At 29.2% G+C, this 21056-nt stretch overlaps 2 protein-coding genes across 2 annotated transcripts in view; both read left to right on the plus strand.

Moving 5' to 3' along the window:
• Positions 1 to 21056, plus strand: part of LOC122513079 (protein Shroom) — a 259002-nt gene that overhangs the window by 26814 nt on the left and 211132 nt on the right. The window lies entirely within an intron of this gene.
• Positions 15925 to 17238, plus strand: LOC122513081. Its single transcript, XM_043629314.1, has 2 exons — positions 15925 to 16614; positions 16839 to 17238. Exons 1-2 carry the CDS (start codon positions 16366 to 16368, stop codon positions 16983 to 16985), a joined length of 396 nt encoding a protein of 131 aa, XP_043485249.1. The 5' UTR covers positions 15925 to 16365; the 3' UTR covers positions 16986 to 17238.

Consider the following 21056-nt stretch of genomic DNA (forward strand, 5'->3'; position numbering starts at 1 on the left):
CATTTATCTATAACCTCATATTTTTTAAAAATTATTTTTTTGAACTTTAAAAATTCACTTCAAAATTTTCACAGGGGCCAACTCTATTTGCCTTTTCGAGCGCTTATGGAGTTCTTCGATCCGGTCCCTCTAATTGCTCAAGTTTCAAGTAATAAAATTTTTGTTTAAACAATCATAAACCTTCAGAACAATGCCTTTTTTTGCCCACTCGACACAACTCAGTCACAATGACCAATTCGCTACGCACCTTTCTGTAACAATAGATTTCCGAGTCTTTTGTGATGATTTTAAGACAAGAATTTTATAACTTAAAACTTTTGCATTTTAACTAATGCAACTTTGTAACATAAAAATTTAGAATCTATGGTATTTTACGATTCCAAATATCTAAAATTTATTTTAAAAAACATTTATTAAAATAAATTATAAGGTTTGGGTGATAATTAAAAAAATGATTTTTAAAATAAATTTTAGATATTTTGAATCGTAAAATACCATAGATTCTAAATTTTTATGTTACAAAGTTGAATTAGTTAAAATGCAGAATTTTAAAGTTATAAAATTCTTGTTTTTAAATCTTCATATTCACATTCGGAAAATCTATTGTTAAAGAAAGTTGCATAGCGAATTGGTCATTGGGACTGAGTTGAGTCGAGTGGGCAAAAAAGGCATTGTTCTGAAGGTTTATGATTTTTTAAACAAAAATTTTATGACTTGAAATTTGTTTAATTTAACTAATTGAAGCTTATAATTTAAAAATTCAAAATATGTGATATTTCATGATTCCAAATATCTAAAATTTATTCTAAGAAACTTCATTTTGAAGAAATTAAAAGATACGCTTCAAGTATGGTCAGCCTGGTTTGTGAAGTGAAGTGAGAAACTGATAGAGTTTTCACAAAACATCAAATCCATTCTAAAAAATCTGTCAGAAATAATCTGAAAAATGACAAATCATCAGAGTCAAGAAGAAGCATCAGAAAATCTGACGAATAATCAGAATTCTGATGTTTTGTCATGATTCCTCATTATTTTTTTAGTAGGGAAAGACTACTATTGCTATATTTCTGATTACAAATGACTGTTGTAAAGTTAAAAAAGAAAATTTTCAACTAAAATAAAATTTTTTTGTAATTCATGACTTGCGTAAAGTACGTAAGTTACCTAATTAGTGCAATTTACAATAATTCGTCCATTACGTAACTTAAGTTATTTACGTAAGTGCAACTTACGTTATTTACGTAACTTACATTATGTATGTAACTTATATTTTACGTAACTTACGTAAATTAACTTACTTGTTTATCCCGTGTGGAAAAATTTTAGGGCGCTGACCAAGCGCTTAATAGACTGTCTAACGTCTTTCTAGACCCAGGGCAGACGGTCTTGTCGAGCGGCTGTTCAGAATTGAAACGAAACTTCCACGCTATCGTCTAGAATAGACCAGCGTTTCTGGTGTGATCAGCAGTGCTAGTAAATTCTAATCTACGTATATTCAAAATTTCTCATTATATGTTATGACAACTATTCTTAGAATGATAAAACTTAATTATATTTGAAATAATTTTGATGACTTTTTTTTACATAAAAAGGATAAAAAAATATTTTAATTTTCTGTATTTTTCACTTCAACTTTCTTTAAGCGTAAGGCTTTGTGTCTCTCCCAATCTTTGGCATTGGAGATATAGTAGTCTTTTTGTAAAATAAAATTTACTGCAAATCAAAACAGCCGGATGAAACTAGCAGTCGTACTCAGCACCAATCTTTAGGCGTCAACCACTAATTAATGAAATTAATAAATAAAAACTTACTAAATTTGCTATTTAGTGGATATTGATTTTCAAATAACAATACTCGATGGTTTTTTAAATCATTAAGTATTACTAGATTTGAAGGAGAGGCATATTGGTAGATGACGCCTAAACATTTATGCTGAGTACGACTGCTAGCTTCAGCCGACTAGTCAAAACACATAGAAACACATCAAAGTCTATTTTTTTCAGTGCACATTTAAAATTAAATTATACAGAAAACAGCAATAACATAGCACATTATTATTCACATAAAACAGAAACCACAACGAATACTAAAATTCACAAAGAAAATGCACCATACGCTGACTGATCTAACGACGCCAAACGACGCGACGCCATTAGGCGCCATGTTACTTAACAGCTGGGCATACATCGACGCATGCGCATATAACATCCTAGACCAAATCTAGACGGTCTTAATAACACCGTACTAGGCGGACATATTTGACTTAGATTTTTTCTAATAAGCCCATCTGTTAAGTCACTGATTCGGGACTTGATGGACCGTCTAGAATTAGACGGACTTGATGATTGCTAATCGGGAAATCATTGGACTCTCGACTGCCACAATATTTTTCCACACGGGATGTAACTTACTTTTGTTATTTACGTAACTTACGTAAGTTGTGTAAATTATATAACAATTTATACAGGCAAGAAATCTTTTACCTTCGGTGCGTGTGTTAGAAAAAAAAATTTTAACTATGGAAATGTAATAAAAAATAGACCTTACAATATTAAAGACTAACAATGAATAATAATTGTATTAATTATTGAGAACGAAGTGATTTTTTACATTCTCATCACATGAGAAAGTATTAGTTTTGGTCGAAAATTGACTTTTGATAATTTTATGAAATCTTTACGTTTTGAGGTCCCCTGAACCCGAAAAACATGGTCCGGCGAGTCCGTCTGTCTGTGTGTGTGTCTGTCTGTCTGTCTGTCTGTCTGTATGTGTGTATGTCCGTCTGTAGACCAAAATGTTGTTGACACAATAACTTTTAAAAATCTTATCTGATCGTTTTTAAATTTAACACACTTAAAGTTGGTGTAAAAATGAAGGTTAAGTTCGTTAACCAGCCATTTTCGTTGAAAACTACAAAAACTACGGTAGTTTCAAAATTTTGAAAAATCAATTTTTTCAAATTTCAGAATTTTTAACTTTATATTATTTTAGATTAGAAAAATACAAACAACTTTTCTCTACAACATTTTTTTTAAAAAACTTTTTTTTTTTTTTTTTTTAAGTTTTTGGGCCCGACCAGTTTTACTGTGTTAAAAAAATTTATTGTTTTTTAAAATCTTAAAACTTTTATAAATATTTGTTGTTTAGAATATATAAAGTAAAACTTTTAACTGTTTTTTTTTAAATTTGAAATTTTTTGTTTGCATTAGAACAGAATACTACATCATTTTAAAAAATAATTAATAACTTAAAATGCGTTTACAGTAAATTAATGAAATTTACACTGACTACACATAGTAGTTCACTCTTTCAAATGAAAATATTTTCATGATTGTAAATTTAAAAATTTCATATTTTTAATAATAATTTTATAAACAACTAGCTGTCGTACCCGTCTTCGACGGGTTTTAGTTTCTGCCAATACATTTATAACAATGTTTCTACCAATCTGGAAAATCAGAAAATAGCCGGAAATTTAATTTCACCGGAAAATTAATAATAAGTTACCATTCGCTACTTCGGTAGTATAATATTACTATTTGAATAGTCTCCACCCTTTAGCAAAAAATAAAAAATTATCAAAAATTCGAAAAACCGAATTTCTTAAAATTTAACATTTTTTCTTCTCTTATATATCATTAAGCTTCATTATTTTTGTGCTCTTCAAAAATACTTTACTTATTTAATAGTCTCCACCCTTTGGTAAAAAATCTAAAATTATGGAAAATTCGCAAAAATTCGAAAAACCAAATTTCTTAAAATTTAACATTTTTTTCTTCTCTTTTATATCATTAAGCTTCATTATTTTTGTGCTCTTTAAAAATACTTTACTTATTTAATAGTCTCCACCCTTTGGTAAAAAATCCAAAATTATGGAAAATTAGCAAAAATTCAAAAAACTGAATTTCTTAAAATTCAACATTTTTCCTTCTTTTTTATGGCATTTAGCTTCATTATTTTTGTGCTCTTTAAAAATACTTTACTTATTTAATAGTCTCCACTCTTTGGTCAAAAATTTGAAATTATTGAAATTTATCAAAAATTCGAAAAACCGAATTTTTTAAAATTTAACATTTTTTCTTTTTTTTATGGCATTTAGCTTCATTATTTTTGGGCACTTCAAAAACACTTTACTGATTTAATAGTCTCCACCCTTTGGTGAAAAATCTAAAATTATGGAAAATTTATAAACCTTCCTTGGCCCGAGGTCTAACATTCTGCCAAATTTGGTTTCAATCTGTTCAGCCGTTTTTAATTGATGCGCGAACAAAGATTCTGTGACATACATACATACATACATACATACATACATACATACACACATACATACATACACGAAATTTTTTATTGGTATATTTGGAATCCTTGATACTTAAAACGAATAATTATGTGTGAAATTTAATGTTCTAAGCAATGTACAGACAAAAGTCTGATTTTATATATATAGATTTGAATTTTTTATATGTTTTACCCCTCGAATTGCATTGAATCTCATAAGAAGTATACTATGTAGTTATTATTATTTTATTATTTTTCTTATCTAAAGCGCCTAGAAACTAGGGTTATTTTTAAATTTTGCAAATAATTAAGATGTTCATAAAAACATAAAGATATTTTATGATTTAATCAATTTGAGCAGCAGTTTATACAAATAATTGTTATTGACAAATGAAGGGCTGGCTGGAATAAGGGGACGAACGCGTGGTTGAAAGGAATAATACTAATCAAGTAGCAGTGAGTGGCTTAAGGCTTGTCACTGTTACCCGACTTGTATTTTTAAAATATTGTAGCTTTTTCAACAACCCATATTTCTGCGAAAATATTTAGTAGTTAAAATAATTTCTCATTTTCGATCAGCAAGAACAAAAATTTGCATTTAAGTTCACTTAATCTCGCAATTATCAGCAAGCAAAAATATGTGATGAGAATGTAATCCTTAAAGTCGTAGTAACTTTAAGAAAAAATAATTCCTTGAAACATATAATAGAAAAAAGGAAAAGAACGCAAATAATGCACAACGGTCGTGGATGACTGCGAGCGACGCGAGCTATTTGCGCGCGAAGCGCGCAACAATCCTCGGAGCGCAAAGCGCGACGACCAACATTCGCGCGCCCCGAGGCGCGCTGAAACTTGCGAGCCTCCCGCGCGAAGCGCGGATGAGAATGTGTCCGCCCGAAGGGCGGGCAGATTTTTTACATTGAAAGTGTATAAGTCTTTCTCGCAAGTGGTGAACTTTCATAGCAGTTAGTATATAAGGAAGTTCAAGTCATGTATAAATATGTGTAAATAGCGATCGTTATTATGTTATGCGTTTAGTATTTAAGTTAGATTTATGTACTTAGGGTTTAGTGAAATTGTCTAGTTTAATAATATAATTAATCTTGAAGTGGGTAGTCTTGGAAGAGTGAAATTAATGTGCAATACATGATTAGAAGTCATGAATTACAAAAAAATTTTATTTTAGTTGAAAATTTTCTTTTTTAACTTTACAACAGTCATTTGTAATCAGAAATATAGCAATAGTAGTCTTTACGAAGAACTATTGTAAAATAAGAAGGCAGGCAGCCGCGGTCACCTTATTTTACAATAGTCCTGTTGTAAAGACTGCTACTAGGGGAGACCGGGGCGTAATGGCTAACTTTTCACTCTTTGTTGTTTTACTCGGACATTTTTGTTCTAATTGAATGTTTATCTTCCAGAAAATTTACTCTGGTATCTCAGCTTTCTTTTAAGACTACAAACGTCCCGATATGACTCTTACTTTTTATTCTACAACAGTTTTTCTGGAGCAATGCAGAGCTCCAAAATACGGCCCGAGTCGGGGCGTAATGGATAACTCCCGGGGCGTAATGAATAATGATTGCTAATTATTATCTACAGTTTCCAATCTTATTGCATATTGTAAATTAAGGTTCCTGGGTATTCCGTGAATGCTATTTTTATTCAGCAATACTTCAACTATCGCTTTTTCAATAATATTCTGTGATATTGGCACTCTCTCAATTTTTTTTTGTAATTTCTCATTAAAATCGTAGCTTGAAATCTACTATTTGTAAATTTTAGACCAAAGCTTTAAAATTTTGTTAAAAATACCTAAACATACTTAAACTAAGTGACAAGCAATCGCGAAAACAAACCTACACTTCGCCGATATGGTAGGTTGCTTTTTATACATAGCGTATTGCATTAGCCAACACGCCCCGGGAAAAACTAGCCATTACGCCCCGGGGGTACTCGGCAAATATTTGGCTTTTTTTTAACAATACCGGAAGTGTGAATCAAAAATCTCGAATTGTCCCTTAAAAACAAACGTGTCAAGATCGAAACCTCATTTCAGTTTTTTTTTAAAAGCTATTTTTGAAAAAAATAGAACGAAAAAACGAAAATTTTGAAAAGTTACTTTCGTATGTCAAAAATAGTTTTTCTACTATATTTCTTACAATAATGAATAAATATTAATGAAACTTCCGACAAACTTGCAGTATACCAAGTACAATAACTTGTCTATTGTGCGAAATTATTCCAATTTACGGTTTTTAAACAAATTACAATTATTCATTACGCCCCTTAGCCATTACGCCCCGGTCTCCCCTACAGACTGTATCACTGATTCCCTTAGATTGCTGCAAATGTGGATAGAATCCAAGATTTCCTTTTAACGTAGATTATTGTAATCAGTCACATAGACTTTGTGCTAACTCATATTTAGTTCGTATTTATTTCAAATAAATTTTTAATGAGTACGTTCGACTTACAGAATTGTTACAACGAAGCTACTTTAGGCATTACGAAAAGTAGTCACATATCCGAGCAGTACTGTTCGACTATTGTAATCATTAACAGAAAATTTTTCTCCCTGTAGAGAATTGCAATTTTGTCCGGAGTTATGTGACATTCTGTTCGTTTTTGTGGTGTCCATATTTGAAGTTTGTTTTCACCCTACTTTTGAAAATTTGTTTGAAAAAGAAAATATCAACATTTAAATATGTTTTTTAAATTTATTATCATCACGATTTTTTTAGGTCCTTATTTGGGTATTTGGCTATAAATATCTTTAGTCAGATTTTTTATATTTGTTGTTAAAGCCAAAAATGCACCCTGGGGCGAAGTGTTAAATGTATTTTTACATTTTGTTAAAAATGTTTTTTACATTTTTCATTTTTTTGGGTTTATTTGTTTAAAAATTATTTATTTGACATTAGGCAAATACTCTGTCGAAAAGCAAAACCGCTCACGTGAAATAAACTAAAATTTTTTTTTTTGAAATTTGATACAGGTCACTAAATGGTAGGGTAAAAACGAAACATTATTTTTCGTTCCCGTATTTTCTTGGCCGAGCCAATGTTTACTATCTTAAAGGAAAATTGAAATATCTTCCCTTTTAGTTTTCTTTTTAGACATTCTTTCGCAGTAAGTTGTTTAAAACCAAGCGTTTTTCGAAGCAATACTAGTAATTATATTATTTATATATTATTATATTATTATATTATTTGTATATTAATATATATATATATATATAGTTTAATATATAACATTTTATAATCTAATAATACCGTACATTATGATTTAGTTATAATTTTAGTTTTAATTAGAAGTTAAGTAAATTTAGTAATTAGGAAAGGCTGAGTAATTTTATTTTTTAATTTTATTTTAAGAAAATTCCTTGAGATATAGGGAAACTTGCGAGAAGACGCGTGACTTTATCTCTTACCCAAGCGAAACGAGTGAACCGTACGCGCATCGTTTTGAGTCAGAGATAGGAAGGGACGCATGATTATTCCCCAAATGTCATTTTTCCGAAATGTCATTTTACCGAACTGCACTTTTGCGAATAGTCATTTTTGAGAAAAGCCAATTTTGCGAAATCTCACTTTTGCGAATTGTCATTTTTACGAAAATCTATTTTTGCGAATTGTCATTTTTGCGAATCGCAATTTTTACGAATTGTCAATTTCCGAAAAGTCATTTTTGCGAATCGCCATTCTTACGATTTGTCAATTTTTCGAAAACTCATTTTTGCGAATTGTCATTTTTGCGAATCGCCATTTTTACGATTTGCCAATTTTTCGAAAACTCATTTTTGCGAATTGTCATTTTTACGAAAAGACATTTTTGTGAAATGTCATTTTTGCGAAAAGCCATTTTTGCGAAAAGTCATTTTTACGAATTGCCATTTTTGCGAATTGTCATTTTTAAGAAATGTCACTTTTGCGAATTGTTACTTTTGCAAATCGCCATTTTTACGAATTGCCATTTTTACGAATTGTTATTTTTGCGAAAAGCTATTTTTGCGAAATGTCATTTTTGCGAATTGATATTTTTACGAATTGTCAATTTTCCGAAAAGTCATTTTTGCGAATCGCCATTTTTACGAATTGTCAATTTTCCGAAAAGTCATTTTTGCGAATTGTCATTTTTGCGAAAAATACAATAGTGAATTTATAGATACCTACAAGTTTCATTGTATTTATCGCAAAAATGACAATTCGCAAAAATGACTTTTCGGAAAATTGACAATTCGCAAAAATGGCAATTCATAAAAATAACTATTCGCAAAAATGTCTTTTCGTAAAAATGACAATTCGCAAAAATGAGTTTTCGAAAAATTGACAAATCGCAAAAGTGACAATTCGCAAAAATGACATTTCTCAAAAATGACAATTCGCAAAAATGTCAATTCGCAAAAATGACTTTTCGCAAAAATGACTAATCGTAAAAATGACATTTCAGAAAAATCTCTTTTCGCAAAAATGACATTTCACAAAAATGTCTTTTCGTAAAAATGACAATTCGCAAAAATGACTTTTCGGAAAATTGACAATTTGTAAAAATGGCGATTCGCAAAAATAACTTTTCGGAAAATTGACAATTCGTAAAAATTGCGATTCGCAAAAATGACAATTCGCAAAAATAGCTTTTCGAAAAAATGACAATTCGCAAAAGTGACATTTCGCAAAATTGGCTTTTCGCAAAATTGACTATTCGCAAAAGTGCAGTTCGGTAAAATGACATTTCGGAAAAATGACATTTGGGGAATAATCATGCGCCCCGATAGGAAGCGCAGACGCGAGCTGCGCTCTCTCTTAGAGAAGTTCTCCCACTGTACGTATTGGGAAATGGCGATCGAGGGAGCTCGATGCACTGGACCAAAACGTCAGTTCTGTCCTGAGCTCACCTAGAGGTTGGTCTTCCTCCTCCGCTCAGCCTAACCACTACGTTATACTTATACTAAAATTCCGAAGTTTGTACTTAGAAAATTTTCGCACAAAATTGGACTTAGAAAATTTTCGAAGAAATTTGGACTTAGAAAATTTTCACCCAAAATTGAACTTAGAAAATTTTCGAAGAAATTTGGACTTAGAAAATTTTCACCCAATTTTGAACTTAGAATATTTTCGTCCAACTTTGGACTTAGAATATTTTCGTTCAACTTTGAACTTAGAATATTTTCGTCCAAGTTCGGACTTAGAATATTTTCGTTCAACTTTGGACTCAGAATATTTTTTCGTCCTTAGGAACTTAGAATATTTTCCCGGGCTTCGATACTTAAACTTTTCCATTGACTTGTACTTTTAAAATAAACTGTCTTTGAAATCTTACATGCTTTTGACTCGATTCAATTCATTTATTTGCATGCACCCCCCCCCCGCCGTCTTTAAACATAGCATAGTATTGAGTTGGATATCCTCTCAATACCAGTGCACTTTATTACATTGAGCTGGTTATCCTCTTAATATTAGAGTAACACCGAGCTGGCTATCCTCTCGGACACGCTACATCGTACGTTGAGTTGGTTATCCTCTCAATACACCAACACTTTACATCGAGCTGGTTATCCTCTCAACATCCACACATAATAACCGAGTTGGCTATCCTCTCGGACACGCTACATCGTACGTTGAGTTGGTTATCCTCTCAATATCCACACATACTAACCGAGTGGGTAATCCTCTCGGATATATATTATACTGTAAGTTGAGTTGGTTATCCTCTCAACATAACGAAAATTGGCATCGAGCTGGTTGTCCTCTCGATATCCACACGCGTCAGCCAAGTTGGTTATCCTCTTGGGCTTACTACACTACGCTTCGAGTTGGATATCCTCTCAACACAACAACAATCAACGTCGAGCTGGTTATCCATCGACATCACTCCGTTATCAAGTAGATCAATTAAGCGCTTATTCGTAACTCTCTTTTCAACTCATCGAACCTTTGTTTACCGACAATCTCAATTGTCCATTTCTGAGCCAGTTAATCTCCCCCCTACAATTTGACTGGTATCAAATTTTAGTTTATTAACTTTATAACTGTTCTAAATCTTTTGTTAAATAAACACAGATCTTTTATTAACTAAATTACTTGTTTATGTATACTTTAACTTATCTACTACTTAACACCTATTAGTTTTAGTAGGCTAGAAATAGAATTTAATATTTAGCCCAAGCCAATTAACATTTCGCCCCAGCATGGGGCGAAATAAATAAATATTGAAAATAAAAAATTTTCAAAAAAGGGCAGAACATGTATTTTATACGAAAATATCAAAAACTTTTTTATTGAAAGTAGTAGAAGACAAGTTGCCCTACAATATTGATATATATATATTTGCATCTAAACGGATTATATTGTCTAAAAAAAATCATTTATGCAAAATTTAACCTTTCGCCCCAGTCTCCCCTACATAAATATTTAAGCATACTTTTTACTAATTTTGCTTTTGTATTAGTAAATTTTACCAGTACATTAGTAGATATATTACTATTTATTAGTAAAATTTACTAATTCTAAAGCAAAAAGTCAGTCACTAATTCAAATTAGTAAACATTTTTACTAATTAAAAGTTAGAGAGAATAATAATAATTATAGGTAATTATTATTCCTATTATTATTAATATTTATAATTATTTATAATTTTTGTCATAATATATATTATTTCTTGTGAATTGACTGAAGGCGATGTTTAAAGTACAATGAACTAAATATTGTATTCGTTCCGATTGCGTTGCTTAAGAGATTTTTGGTTTATTACAATTGATAGGAATTAGTTCGCTCTTTATAATTATATGATTCTATATTCATGATTGGATCGCTCCACCGCAAATGGCACGCATTACCATGACATTATCATTGCTAATGATAGCGCTCGTTACAATTTGATTTACGATCAACTCGTACTTTCCCTGAATGGCCTCGAGATTGTGAACTATACGGATTTTCAATTACTAAAAAGGTGAAAGGTGTGGGAGGGGAAAATTAATTTTACCGCAAAATTTAACTCAACCCTTTTCTTTTAAATATTTATATTAATTGATAGGAGATAATTTTTGTATTTTTCAATTTGATAAATTTCTTTTATTTTATTTTTTTCTTTTAATAAATTTACTATGTACTAGAATTGAATTTTTAATTATATTTAATGTAAATTGTTTTAACAGCATGTGACTGTTTGGCTTCTAATAATGATAATTTTTTCGCCTAATTTTCTCTTAAAATATTGAATGGGTTAAATATTGAAAGGATTTATTTTATTGAATTGAAATTTTAAATAGAAAAATAAAATTATTTTCAAAAATATCTTTCTTGCTTTTTCCGAATTAAAAAAAATTGAAAAATAATTTTTGCTGTAAATTCAAAAATTCTTGTTTTTGTATTGTCTCTGAGAGAAAGAAAATGTCCACGAGAAACTGGGGTCGCGAAATGTTAATGAACATTTGTTGCCCAAATAGAGGCGGTTTTTGAGGTTTCTGAACTAGAATATGAAAAATTAAAATATGCAAAAGAGAATCATTAGAGGTGTGTGCGTGTGTGTTAATTTTTTTGCTATTTTTTTTAAAGTTAAAAACCACGAAACGGTAGTAGCGTGGTCAGGAATGTTGACGGAAGGGAGCAAGGGGTCAAATGCGGTGAACCAAGCACAGTACCGTTTCTCAAAGACAGATCATTTACTGAGATATTCCGTTGTAACTCGCCCCTGGTCATTGGCGGTCCAGTTTTAGAAACAGTGACCAATTATATATCTTCGTGTCACTCCTAATCGCGTTACTAATCGACCTCGACTTCCTGGCACGCAAACCTCTGTGTCTGAAAAAAAAAACAAATTTATATATTCACGAATCGTGTCCTTTATATATAAGTCCACGTTTTGATTGTCCTTTTTTCAAAAATTTCATTTTGATTCTTCTAATTTACATTTCTTGTTTTTTTTCTTTTTTGACCATCTCAGCTCCCTTGTTTTTTCTCTATTAACTTATTTTTCATTCAGGCCTCGGATATTATGACTTTTCCGACTTTTTTCGACTACTTTTAAAAAATGCGACTTTTTCGACTTTTTTCCAAATATTGCAAAAACATACCTTTATAGTATAAAATGTGGAACTTATTTCGATTTACCCTCCTGCGCATAAAGACGACTATAGTCGTCCAAACAAAGTTGTTTCCGTATGCACAAGGACGACTACCCGTGTAGAAATTTCCCCATTTGTCCCTATCTCTAGTAGGGACCTCGCTAGATTCTGACTAGAATCTCTAGTCTAGAAAAACTAGTCGGGCTTCAATCAAATTCTAGTTAGATAATTCAGACTGGAAAAAACTCACTAGGACCTTATCGATTTCAAACTAGACAAACTAGTGTACAAGTATGACATACATAAATTATCTTTCTATAGATATAAATAATTCAGATTAATAGATAGAAAAACTTACTAGCATTATTTATTAAAAAATTTTGCATATTATTTAATTATTTAATTTTTTAACATTTTTTAAACAAAATTTTAAATATTGTAGAATATTTTTACAAAAAATTCCAATAAAGCAATTTTATTAAATAAAAATCTTTTATTTAATATGTAAATTAAAAGAATAAAACATAAATAAATATTAATTATGTGGGTATAACTAATTTTTATTACCTAAATATTGTAATATTATTCGTAAAAATAATTTTTTTTTAAAAAGATATGTATGTGCAATTATACTTTAAAATGTTTTTCACAATTAATGCAAGTATTTAATAATAATTAAAAAGATGCTATAATATTATAATTACAATAATAAATTGAATAATATAATTATAATAATTATAGTAAATATAAAAAGCACTGCAATTAGTAATGTTTAATTTTTCAATAATGTCATAATTAATTATTATTAACTATCATTAGGAATGCAGAGTTAAATAAGAGTGATGAATAATAACTCCCTAAAATTCAAAATATTATGAATTAATTATATCTATAACGTTATTGAAAAATTAAACATAACTAATTTATTACATTACTTTTTATATTTTTATATTTACTATAATTGTTTTAATAAATAATAATAATAATAAATAATATAATAATAAATAATATATTACAATATTTAGTTAATAAAAATTAATTATATCCACATAATTAATATTTATTTATGGTTTATTCTTTTTTAATTTACTTAATAAATAAAAGATTTTGTTTAAATAATTAAAAAATTAAGTATAAATCAAATAATATGCAAACTTTTTTAATAAATAATGCTTGTAAGAATCATCTAACTAGAATTAGATTGGAACCCGACTAGTTTTTCTCGACTAGAGATTCTAGTCAGAATCTAGCGAGAGCCCTACTAGAGATAGGGACAAATGGCGGAATTTCCAAACGGGATGTACTTTAAGCGGAAGTCCATCCAACCTATCATGGCCGAGAGGTATGTGTATCCGTCTGGTGTCCCCAAGGTCCAAGGTTCGAACCCTCATAGGCACGAGATTTTTCGTGTGCAACAATCATTAATAATGTTAATATGAATGGAGAATTCAATTATAAATAAGTTAAGTTGAAAAATAATAATTTTTAAAACCGGTAGAAGTGAACTAGAACTTCTAGTCGGGGCCCTATCAACTAGAGCGTGACAAAATCGACTAGAACCCCACCAGTTTCTCTAGTTGGAGCCTTTTTTCAAATGGGGTAAACTGGTGAGGTCCCCACTAGAACCCGACCACCATTTCTACACGGGTATAGTCGTCCAAACATTTTGTTTAATAACTTTTAAACAAATTATTCTAAATACATCTACTAAGTTGCAACTTAAAGCTTAAGACCCACAGATTGTCATACAATTCTTCAGAAGTTCATATTTATGAAATATTTGTTAATAAATAATAAACAATGTTAGTGTAAAAATTAGAAAAATAAGCTTAAATCATTAATTCTAAAAGCGGACAAATTAAAAAAAACAATTGGATTTTTACATAAATAAGTATATAATGGTGTTTCGGATCTCTGGTTACATGTATAAATTTTGAATTATAAAATTCAAAATGGCGGATCCAATATGGCGGACTAATTTTTAAAAAATTATTGAATTTTCTTGCAATTCGGTATATGGGGGCTTTTAGGGTCGCTGATTACGAATCTAAAGTCCATTTTTAAAAATTCAAAATGGCGGATCCAATATGGCGGCCAATTTTTCAAAAAGTTATTGAATTTTCTTGCAATTTGGTATATGGAGGTTTTCGGGGTCGCTGATTACGAATCTGAAGTCCGTTTTTAAAAATTCAAAATAGAGGATCCAATATGGCGGACTAATTTTTAAAAAAATATTTAATTTTTCTTTAAATTGGAATCTGCAGTTGCTAAATTCCCACTTTATTACCAGTGAAATTTTACTGATTAAAATTTAGAAAGTGCATTTGGAGTTCTGTCTAAAACTGCATGATTTAAATTCTATTGATTTTCAAGAACTGACTTTTCAGAATTTCATTCCGTGAAAGTTTACTTTAATTCTGTAAAAGTTATTGAAATTTTGGTCGTTTCAATAAAATATTTAGATAAACTAGTTCGAAATATTATTAAAAAAATGTTAATATAAATTATTATTGTTATTTACTAGCTTTTTACATAATGCACATGGATGATACAGTTTTTACCTAATTTTATAATTAGATGAGGTTTATAAGAACACCGATAGATAAAAGGAATAAAATTATTGATTAAACAATTTTTAAACAAATAACAAAAAGTAATTTGTTTAAGAAAATATTTAAATAAATTAATTTCTATTTGTTATCGGTATTTATAAAAATTTTAATAACTTTTAATATTTTGCACTCGCTGTAAACAAATTTGGTAAATAATAAGAATTATTTGTTTAAAATTTTTAAAGTTAGTAAATACTATTAATTATTTGTCTAAAAATTGTTCGTACAATTTTATTCATATTTTTTTATTAGTAATTATATAAAGTACAATAAATTGCAAAATTACGAAAAAAATGTATTATTCTAGGCTCACTATAAACGAAGTTTGTAAATACCAATATAGTTAACCTTCACGCTACCGACGATTTTTGTTTGTTTTTTTACCAAAAACGATTAAAATTCACCAAAGTTTTTCCATATAAGACGGGTTCCACGTCAAGTGACCCAGGTCAAAAATTTACATGGAATATTTGAAAAATTTGTAGTTTCTTTAAAGTGTGGAAAAAAACTATAGTCAAATCTTACAAAAAATTATTTTTGAATAACTTTTCAAATTAAATTTTCGAAGTATACAATTACAACGATTTTGAATAAATGAAATTTTGTAAAATTTAATTGAAAATAATTGATTCTTTTCAAGTATTTTATTACAATTTTTGAAAATCAACTTCTCATAAGAATTTTAATTTTTAATTGGTAATATTGAAAATAATTGAATTCTCAAAAATTTTAATGAAAAATCTTCAAGTGTAAATTTAAAAATAAAAATTAATGAAAATTATGGCTTCTCGAAATTATATTAAAAGATTTTTTAAAAAAGTAATTCTTAGAGTTTTTTTATTTTAATTTTTCAAAATTCAATTATTTTCAATATTTTCAATTAAATATTTCATTCACGGAAACTTTTTTTTAAAAAAATTAAATACTTAAAAATAAGTTGCTAACCTGTGCATTTTAAATAAATAAAAATAAAAAAAAGGATTGAAAAATGAATGAGAAAGATTAATAGACACGTTATAAAAAATGTTTAAGGGAAAACAGAAATATTTGAAAAATAAAAAGACGCTTAAAAGAAAAATGACAACACTGCAAAAAATGGCGTCTCAAAATAAGACGTTTAGACGTTTATAAACGTCTTATGCAGACCTATCCAACGAACCGAAATTCTGTTGTATCTTAGCGATTCCACTTGTTTAGTTCGTCTCTAGCGGCGCTACCTTCATTCCACCCTATGTACAAATTTGCAATGCATTATAAAGTCGTTGTGATTATTAGCGTTTTTGAGTTTTCTTTCTAATTTAGTGTAATTTTATCTTCGTTTTTCTTTTAAATTATATTTAGTGTATTAAGATTCATTATTTAAGTGTTTCTATATATCCTATATATAGTTAAAATAAAATTAAAATAATGGCTCCCTCCAAGGGAAGCAAGTGTATAGTGCCGAACTGCAAAGCAGGTTATGCTTCTTGTAAGCAAAAATTTAGTTTATTCTCAGTGCCAGATGATGAAAAAATGGTAGAACAATGGCAAAAAGCGATTCCTCGCAAAGACTTTGTTGTGCAAAGTGGACAGGTTGTATGTCAACAACACTTTTTAGAAGATGACATTGTTTGGAAGAAGGAAGTGAAAGCTCCAGATGGATCTGTCATGTCATCAGTATGTATAAATATTTTTAAAGTTTAAGAAATTTATTTATTATTAAAAAAATATGCGAATTATTTCAATAATTAATAAATGTATTTATGTATATTCATTATAATATATGTTTTAATGTAGTTGACTTTTGAAAAAAAATTGTTAAACAATTTAATATAGGTACACTTTCAATAATTATCAAATTTTAAATTGTAAAAAGTGAGCTTAAATTATTATTTTTTTAGGCGAAATTAAAAAGACCGTATCTGAAACACGGCAGTATTCCAAGAATATTCCCTGACTGTCCTAAGTATTTAACAAATACTACCAAACAGCGAAAACCACCAAAAAAAGGGAACCATTTTTCGATACCAAGAGTGCAAAAAGAATAAGGCTGGAAGAAAACAACGTTTTATTAACTGACGAGAATAAAATTCAAAATAAATCAGAAAATATGGACCATGCTTCACCTCCTGAAAAAACTTCGAATGAAAATGTTAATATTGAGAATCAAAATAAAGAAAATGGAAATGACCATGCTCCACCTCCTGACAAAACTTCGAATGAAAATGTTAATTTTGAGACTCAAAATGAAGAACAAGAGAAGGATTTCTTTAAAGTTTTGTTTTGTTTCATATTTGAAATAAAAACGTGTTTTTACAGAAATATATGTGTATACCTATTTATTTCCTAAATCACGACCTATAACATTTTAGGCAAATAAGACGCTTATAAACGTCTTAGAAGTGACCACGTAAACGTCTTAAACCAAGACGCTCTTTTTTTACAGTGAAGATAAAAAAAATTATATTAATTATAATTAATTATATTAAATAATTATAATTATAATTATATTATATTAAAACGAGATTAAAAGGAATAATTAATTAGACTTACAATTAATTGAAGATGAAATGAATAAAAAGATTAAAAATAATGATTCCAGGGAGATTAAGAAGAAAAAAAGACTCAACGAAATTTTAAACGTGAAAAGAAAATTTAAAATACATTAACCTAAATTTTTGAATGAAACATTTCTGACAATAAGAGATTTACAAAATGGGCTTAAAGTCGACTTAAAAATAAATTAAATGTAAAATAAATAAATACCGAAAAAAAAATTTTTAAAATGTGAAGAATAAGACAACGTTTTAGAAATGATAAAATTATTTTTAACTTAAAATTCAGCTAATTGTATAATTAATTTATTCAAACAATTTAAATAATTATTAATTATCAATTTAACGAACGCGAACAATATTTCAATTAATTCAATAGATGCAACTAATTATAGATAATAATAATATAATAATATAACTAATAATTGTTGATTAATCAAATTATTTATTAGAATTGAAAAATAAATTAAAACTTTGGAAAATGGGGGACTAACTAGATACCGGTACTCCTTGAATTTGAAACAGGATCGAATTAGTAAATTTTACTAATAAATTAGCAGAAATGACTATTTATTAATAAAATTTACTAATTCAAAAGCAAAAAGTATATTAGCAAACATTTTTACTAATTGAAAGTAAGAAAAATAAGAATAAGTAATCTCGCACCTAAGGGTGTGAGTCAAAACCCTGCACCTTAAAATACACAAATCGTAAACTGATACCACACAGCCACGCAAACATTTATATTTAGTTAATTGATTCAATCATTAATTCATTAATTACTTCAATTAATTCAGTCAATTATGTTAACTAAATCAATGATTTAAATATATGATGACGAGAAAAGTATAATAACAAGTTTTAAAGAAAAAAAATAAATAATAAAATTGTCTTCCGGTAGGAATAATCACTTTATATGCGGCAATTTCTGTGCAATTGAAAATAAAACCCTTTTTTGAACTCTCGTGTAAATAAAATGAAAAGTAAAAAATGTGTAAAAAAAGAAAAAGAATGAAAAAGAGGATACTAATTAAAGAAAAAAAGACTGTTTGGAGGAAAATTCTCTCTTTCAGTAAACTTTCAGCTCACGTCAAAACGATTAAGAAGTGTACCTGAACACTCAATCTCCTTATCAGAAATGCCATAATGCAATCATCTGAAGTCTTATTGCAGACAGTCGTTAAAGATAAATGAAAATAGAATACTTTAGAGAAATGCAATATTCTTTACAACTTCCGCCGCATGGGAGAATTTCCTCTTTTTAATAAATTCGAAAAAAGAAAAGATGCAACAAAAATTTCTATTAGGTCTTTAGTGAAAAACTAATTTTATGAAAGGAAAATTTTATCAGAATTCGTATCAGAAGTTGTGACTAGAAATATTTTAATTTTTAAAATTCATGAGAAAATTATGAACTTTTGTGTCTTTTTTGTTTGCCTCATAAACTATGAAATTACCACGAATTTTAATGCAAAAACTTTAATTTTTTAAATTATTTAAAAAATTTTTTTGATAATATTCTACACAAAAATTTAATTATTTACAAATTTTTTATAAATTTCTTCGCAATAATTCAATTATTTTCATAAATAAATAATAATTTATTTCATAATAAACTCAACGCAGAATTTTAATTATTTTTTATACAATTTTAATCGAATTTTTATTAATATTTTGGAGTAATTGATTTCTTTATGTTTCATAATAATATTCTTATAAGTTGTTGAATTTCAAAAAGGTTTGAATTTAAATATTTGTAAATCTTAATTTCAATGAAAAAAAACAATAATTAAATATTTATTTTATATGAAACTATTGATGTTTTCGAATAATTTTACAATTAAAAAAATTCGTAAATAAATGTAATAGAACATTTTTTGAGTATCTGTTAATTTTTTTAGTGAATCAGAATATTCGTTAAAGTCAGAGAAAAAGTCAAAATTTTCTCTGAAAACGAGCGAAAAGTCAGAAGAAAAATAAAATAAAATTTTTGTGCCAACTCTGTAAAAAATATTGAATGTAAAAATTAAAAATTTTATTTTTGAAGAAGAAAGAAGCTATCAAGAAAGCTCCCTTTTTAATCGTTGATGTTTAAGGAAAAAAAGCTTTGACCTATAAGAAATATATACGTGAATGCAGAGCGAGTGACCCAGTGCCTCTTTATCCATTAGTCCATGGAATATTTCCATGCCACGGAAAGAAAAGATTCTTTTTGGCTTTATATATATATTGGTTCGTTAAGACTTCCTCTCGAGAGTATAATGGAGAAGATGAAGAATCATCTTACTCCTACTCTTTACCAACAATCACTCAATAATAATTACCGTGTTCGAGTGGCTCTGCTTTTTTTGGATTCTCCGTTGCTTCTCTTATGTTTCACGCTTGTTTTTTGTATTTTTTTTTGTAATTTAACCAGGATGCAGGATGTAAGGTTCGATCTCCATGAGGCGATAAGTCTCTCTTTTCACCTTTCTTTTGTTTCCTCCTCGCTCTGATTGGGTAACTACACCTTGCTTCTTTGGCTTAACGGCCGAGCGATCGTCCTTTAACACGCACTGTTAAGAGGTTCAACCTCTCTCTCTCTCTCTCTCTCTCTCTTCTCTCTCGATGAGGTTCGACGACTACATTCGTCCTCGTGACCTTCCCGAGGAAACGAACTGAAAAAAGCCAACGACATCTCACAGTAACGGTATTATCGCGATAGTATTTTTCAACAAAAAAAAATTTCATTGAAAAAATTAATTCTGATTTTATCTTTTTGCTTGTCTTTCAATCATGATCGAGGCGATTTCTTTATATTATTGCAATCGAAAATTGTTTTTTTGGATTAACCGTGTTGTTACCAACCGGGATTGGTCCCCATGTCGGGCGAGGCAAATAAAATTTAAAAGAAATGAGTTATTACTAATAGTTTTTTATTTTTGTTAATAATACAAATTTAAGTTCACTGTTTAGCAATTACAAAATGAAAAGAGGGGAAAAGTTCGGATATTTCAAATCGAAGTCAAACTCGGTGGAGCGTCTCACTCTGAGAACTCCACTCCACGAGGGTAGAAATAAGAGCGAGATGCATCGATGACGTATTCTTTGAAGCGTCCCGTGCTGGGAACCCCACTTCTTCACGTCTGGGAAATTTGGATTGGCCCGAGCTGGGAAAACCCCAAATTTCCCTTTGCTGATCTCCCACTTTTCTTATTCTGTAGGACTTTCCTTTCTTTAATCCCTTCAGGTATAAAGGCTGGCTGTGATAGTTGTCGTACTCCCTCAGGTAAGAATCTAGAACAATAAAAGGGAACAACCTACCACCGAAACGAACAAAACCCAACACAATAAACTACACCAAACCAAATAGCCAAACAACAAAAACACAACCAAACTTCCTTTTATTTTCGTCACTTCTGGTTCCTGCCTTCAACATCCTCCCCCTTAGTACGTGAGCCTGTAGCTTCTGTACTTTCCTCTACAGGAACCAGAACTATAATGTTCGCCGCTGATCTCTTCATAATTCGATTTCTAACGCGTACGTTAACTGGACGGACTCGCTTATCTTTACCGGGAATTGGT

This window comes from Leptopilina heterotoma, unplaced genomic scaffold (assembly GCF_015476425.1).
Source record: "Leptopilina heterotoma isolate Lh14 unplaced genomic scaffold, ASM1547642v1 Lhet_133, whole genome shotgun sequence".
Classification (NCBI taxonomy): domain Eukaryota; kingdom Metazoa; phylum Arthropoda; class Insecta; order Hymenoptera; family Figitidae; genus Leptopilina; species Leptopilina heterotoma.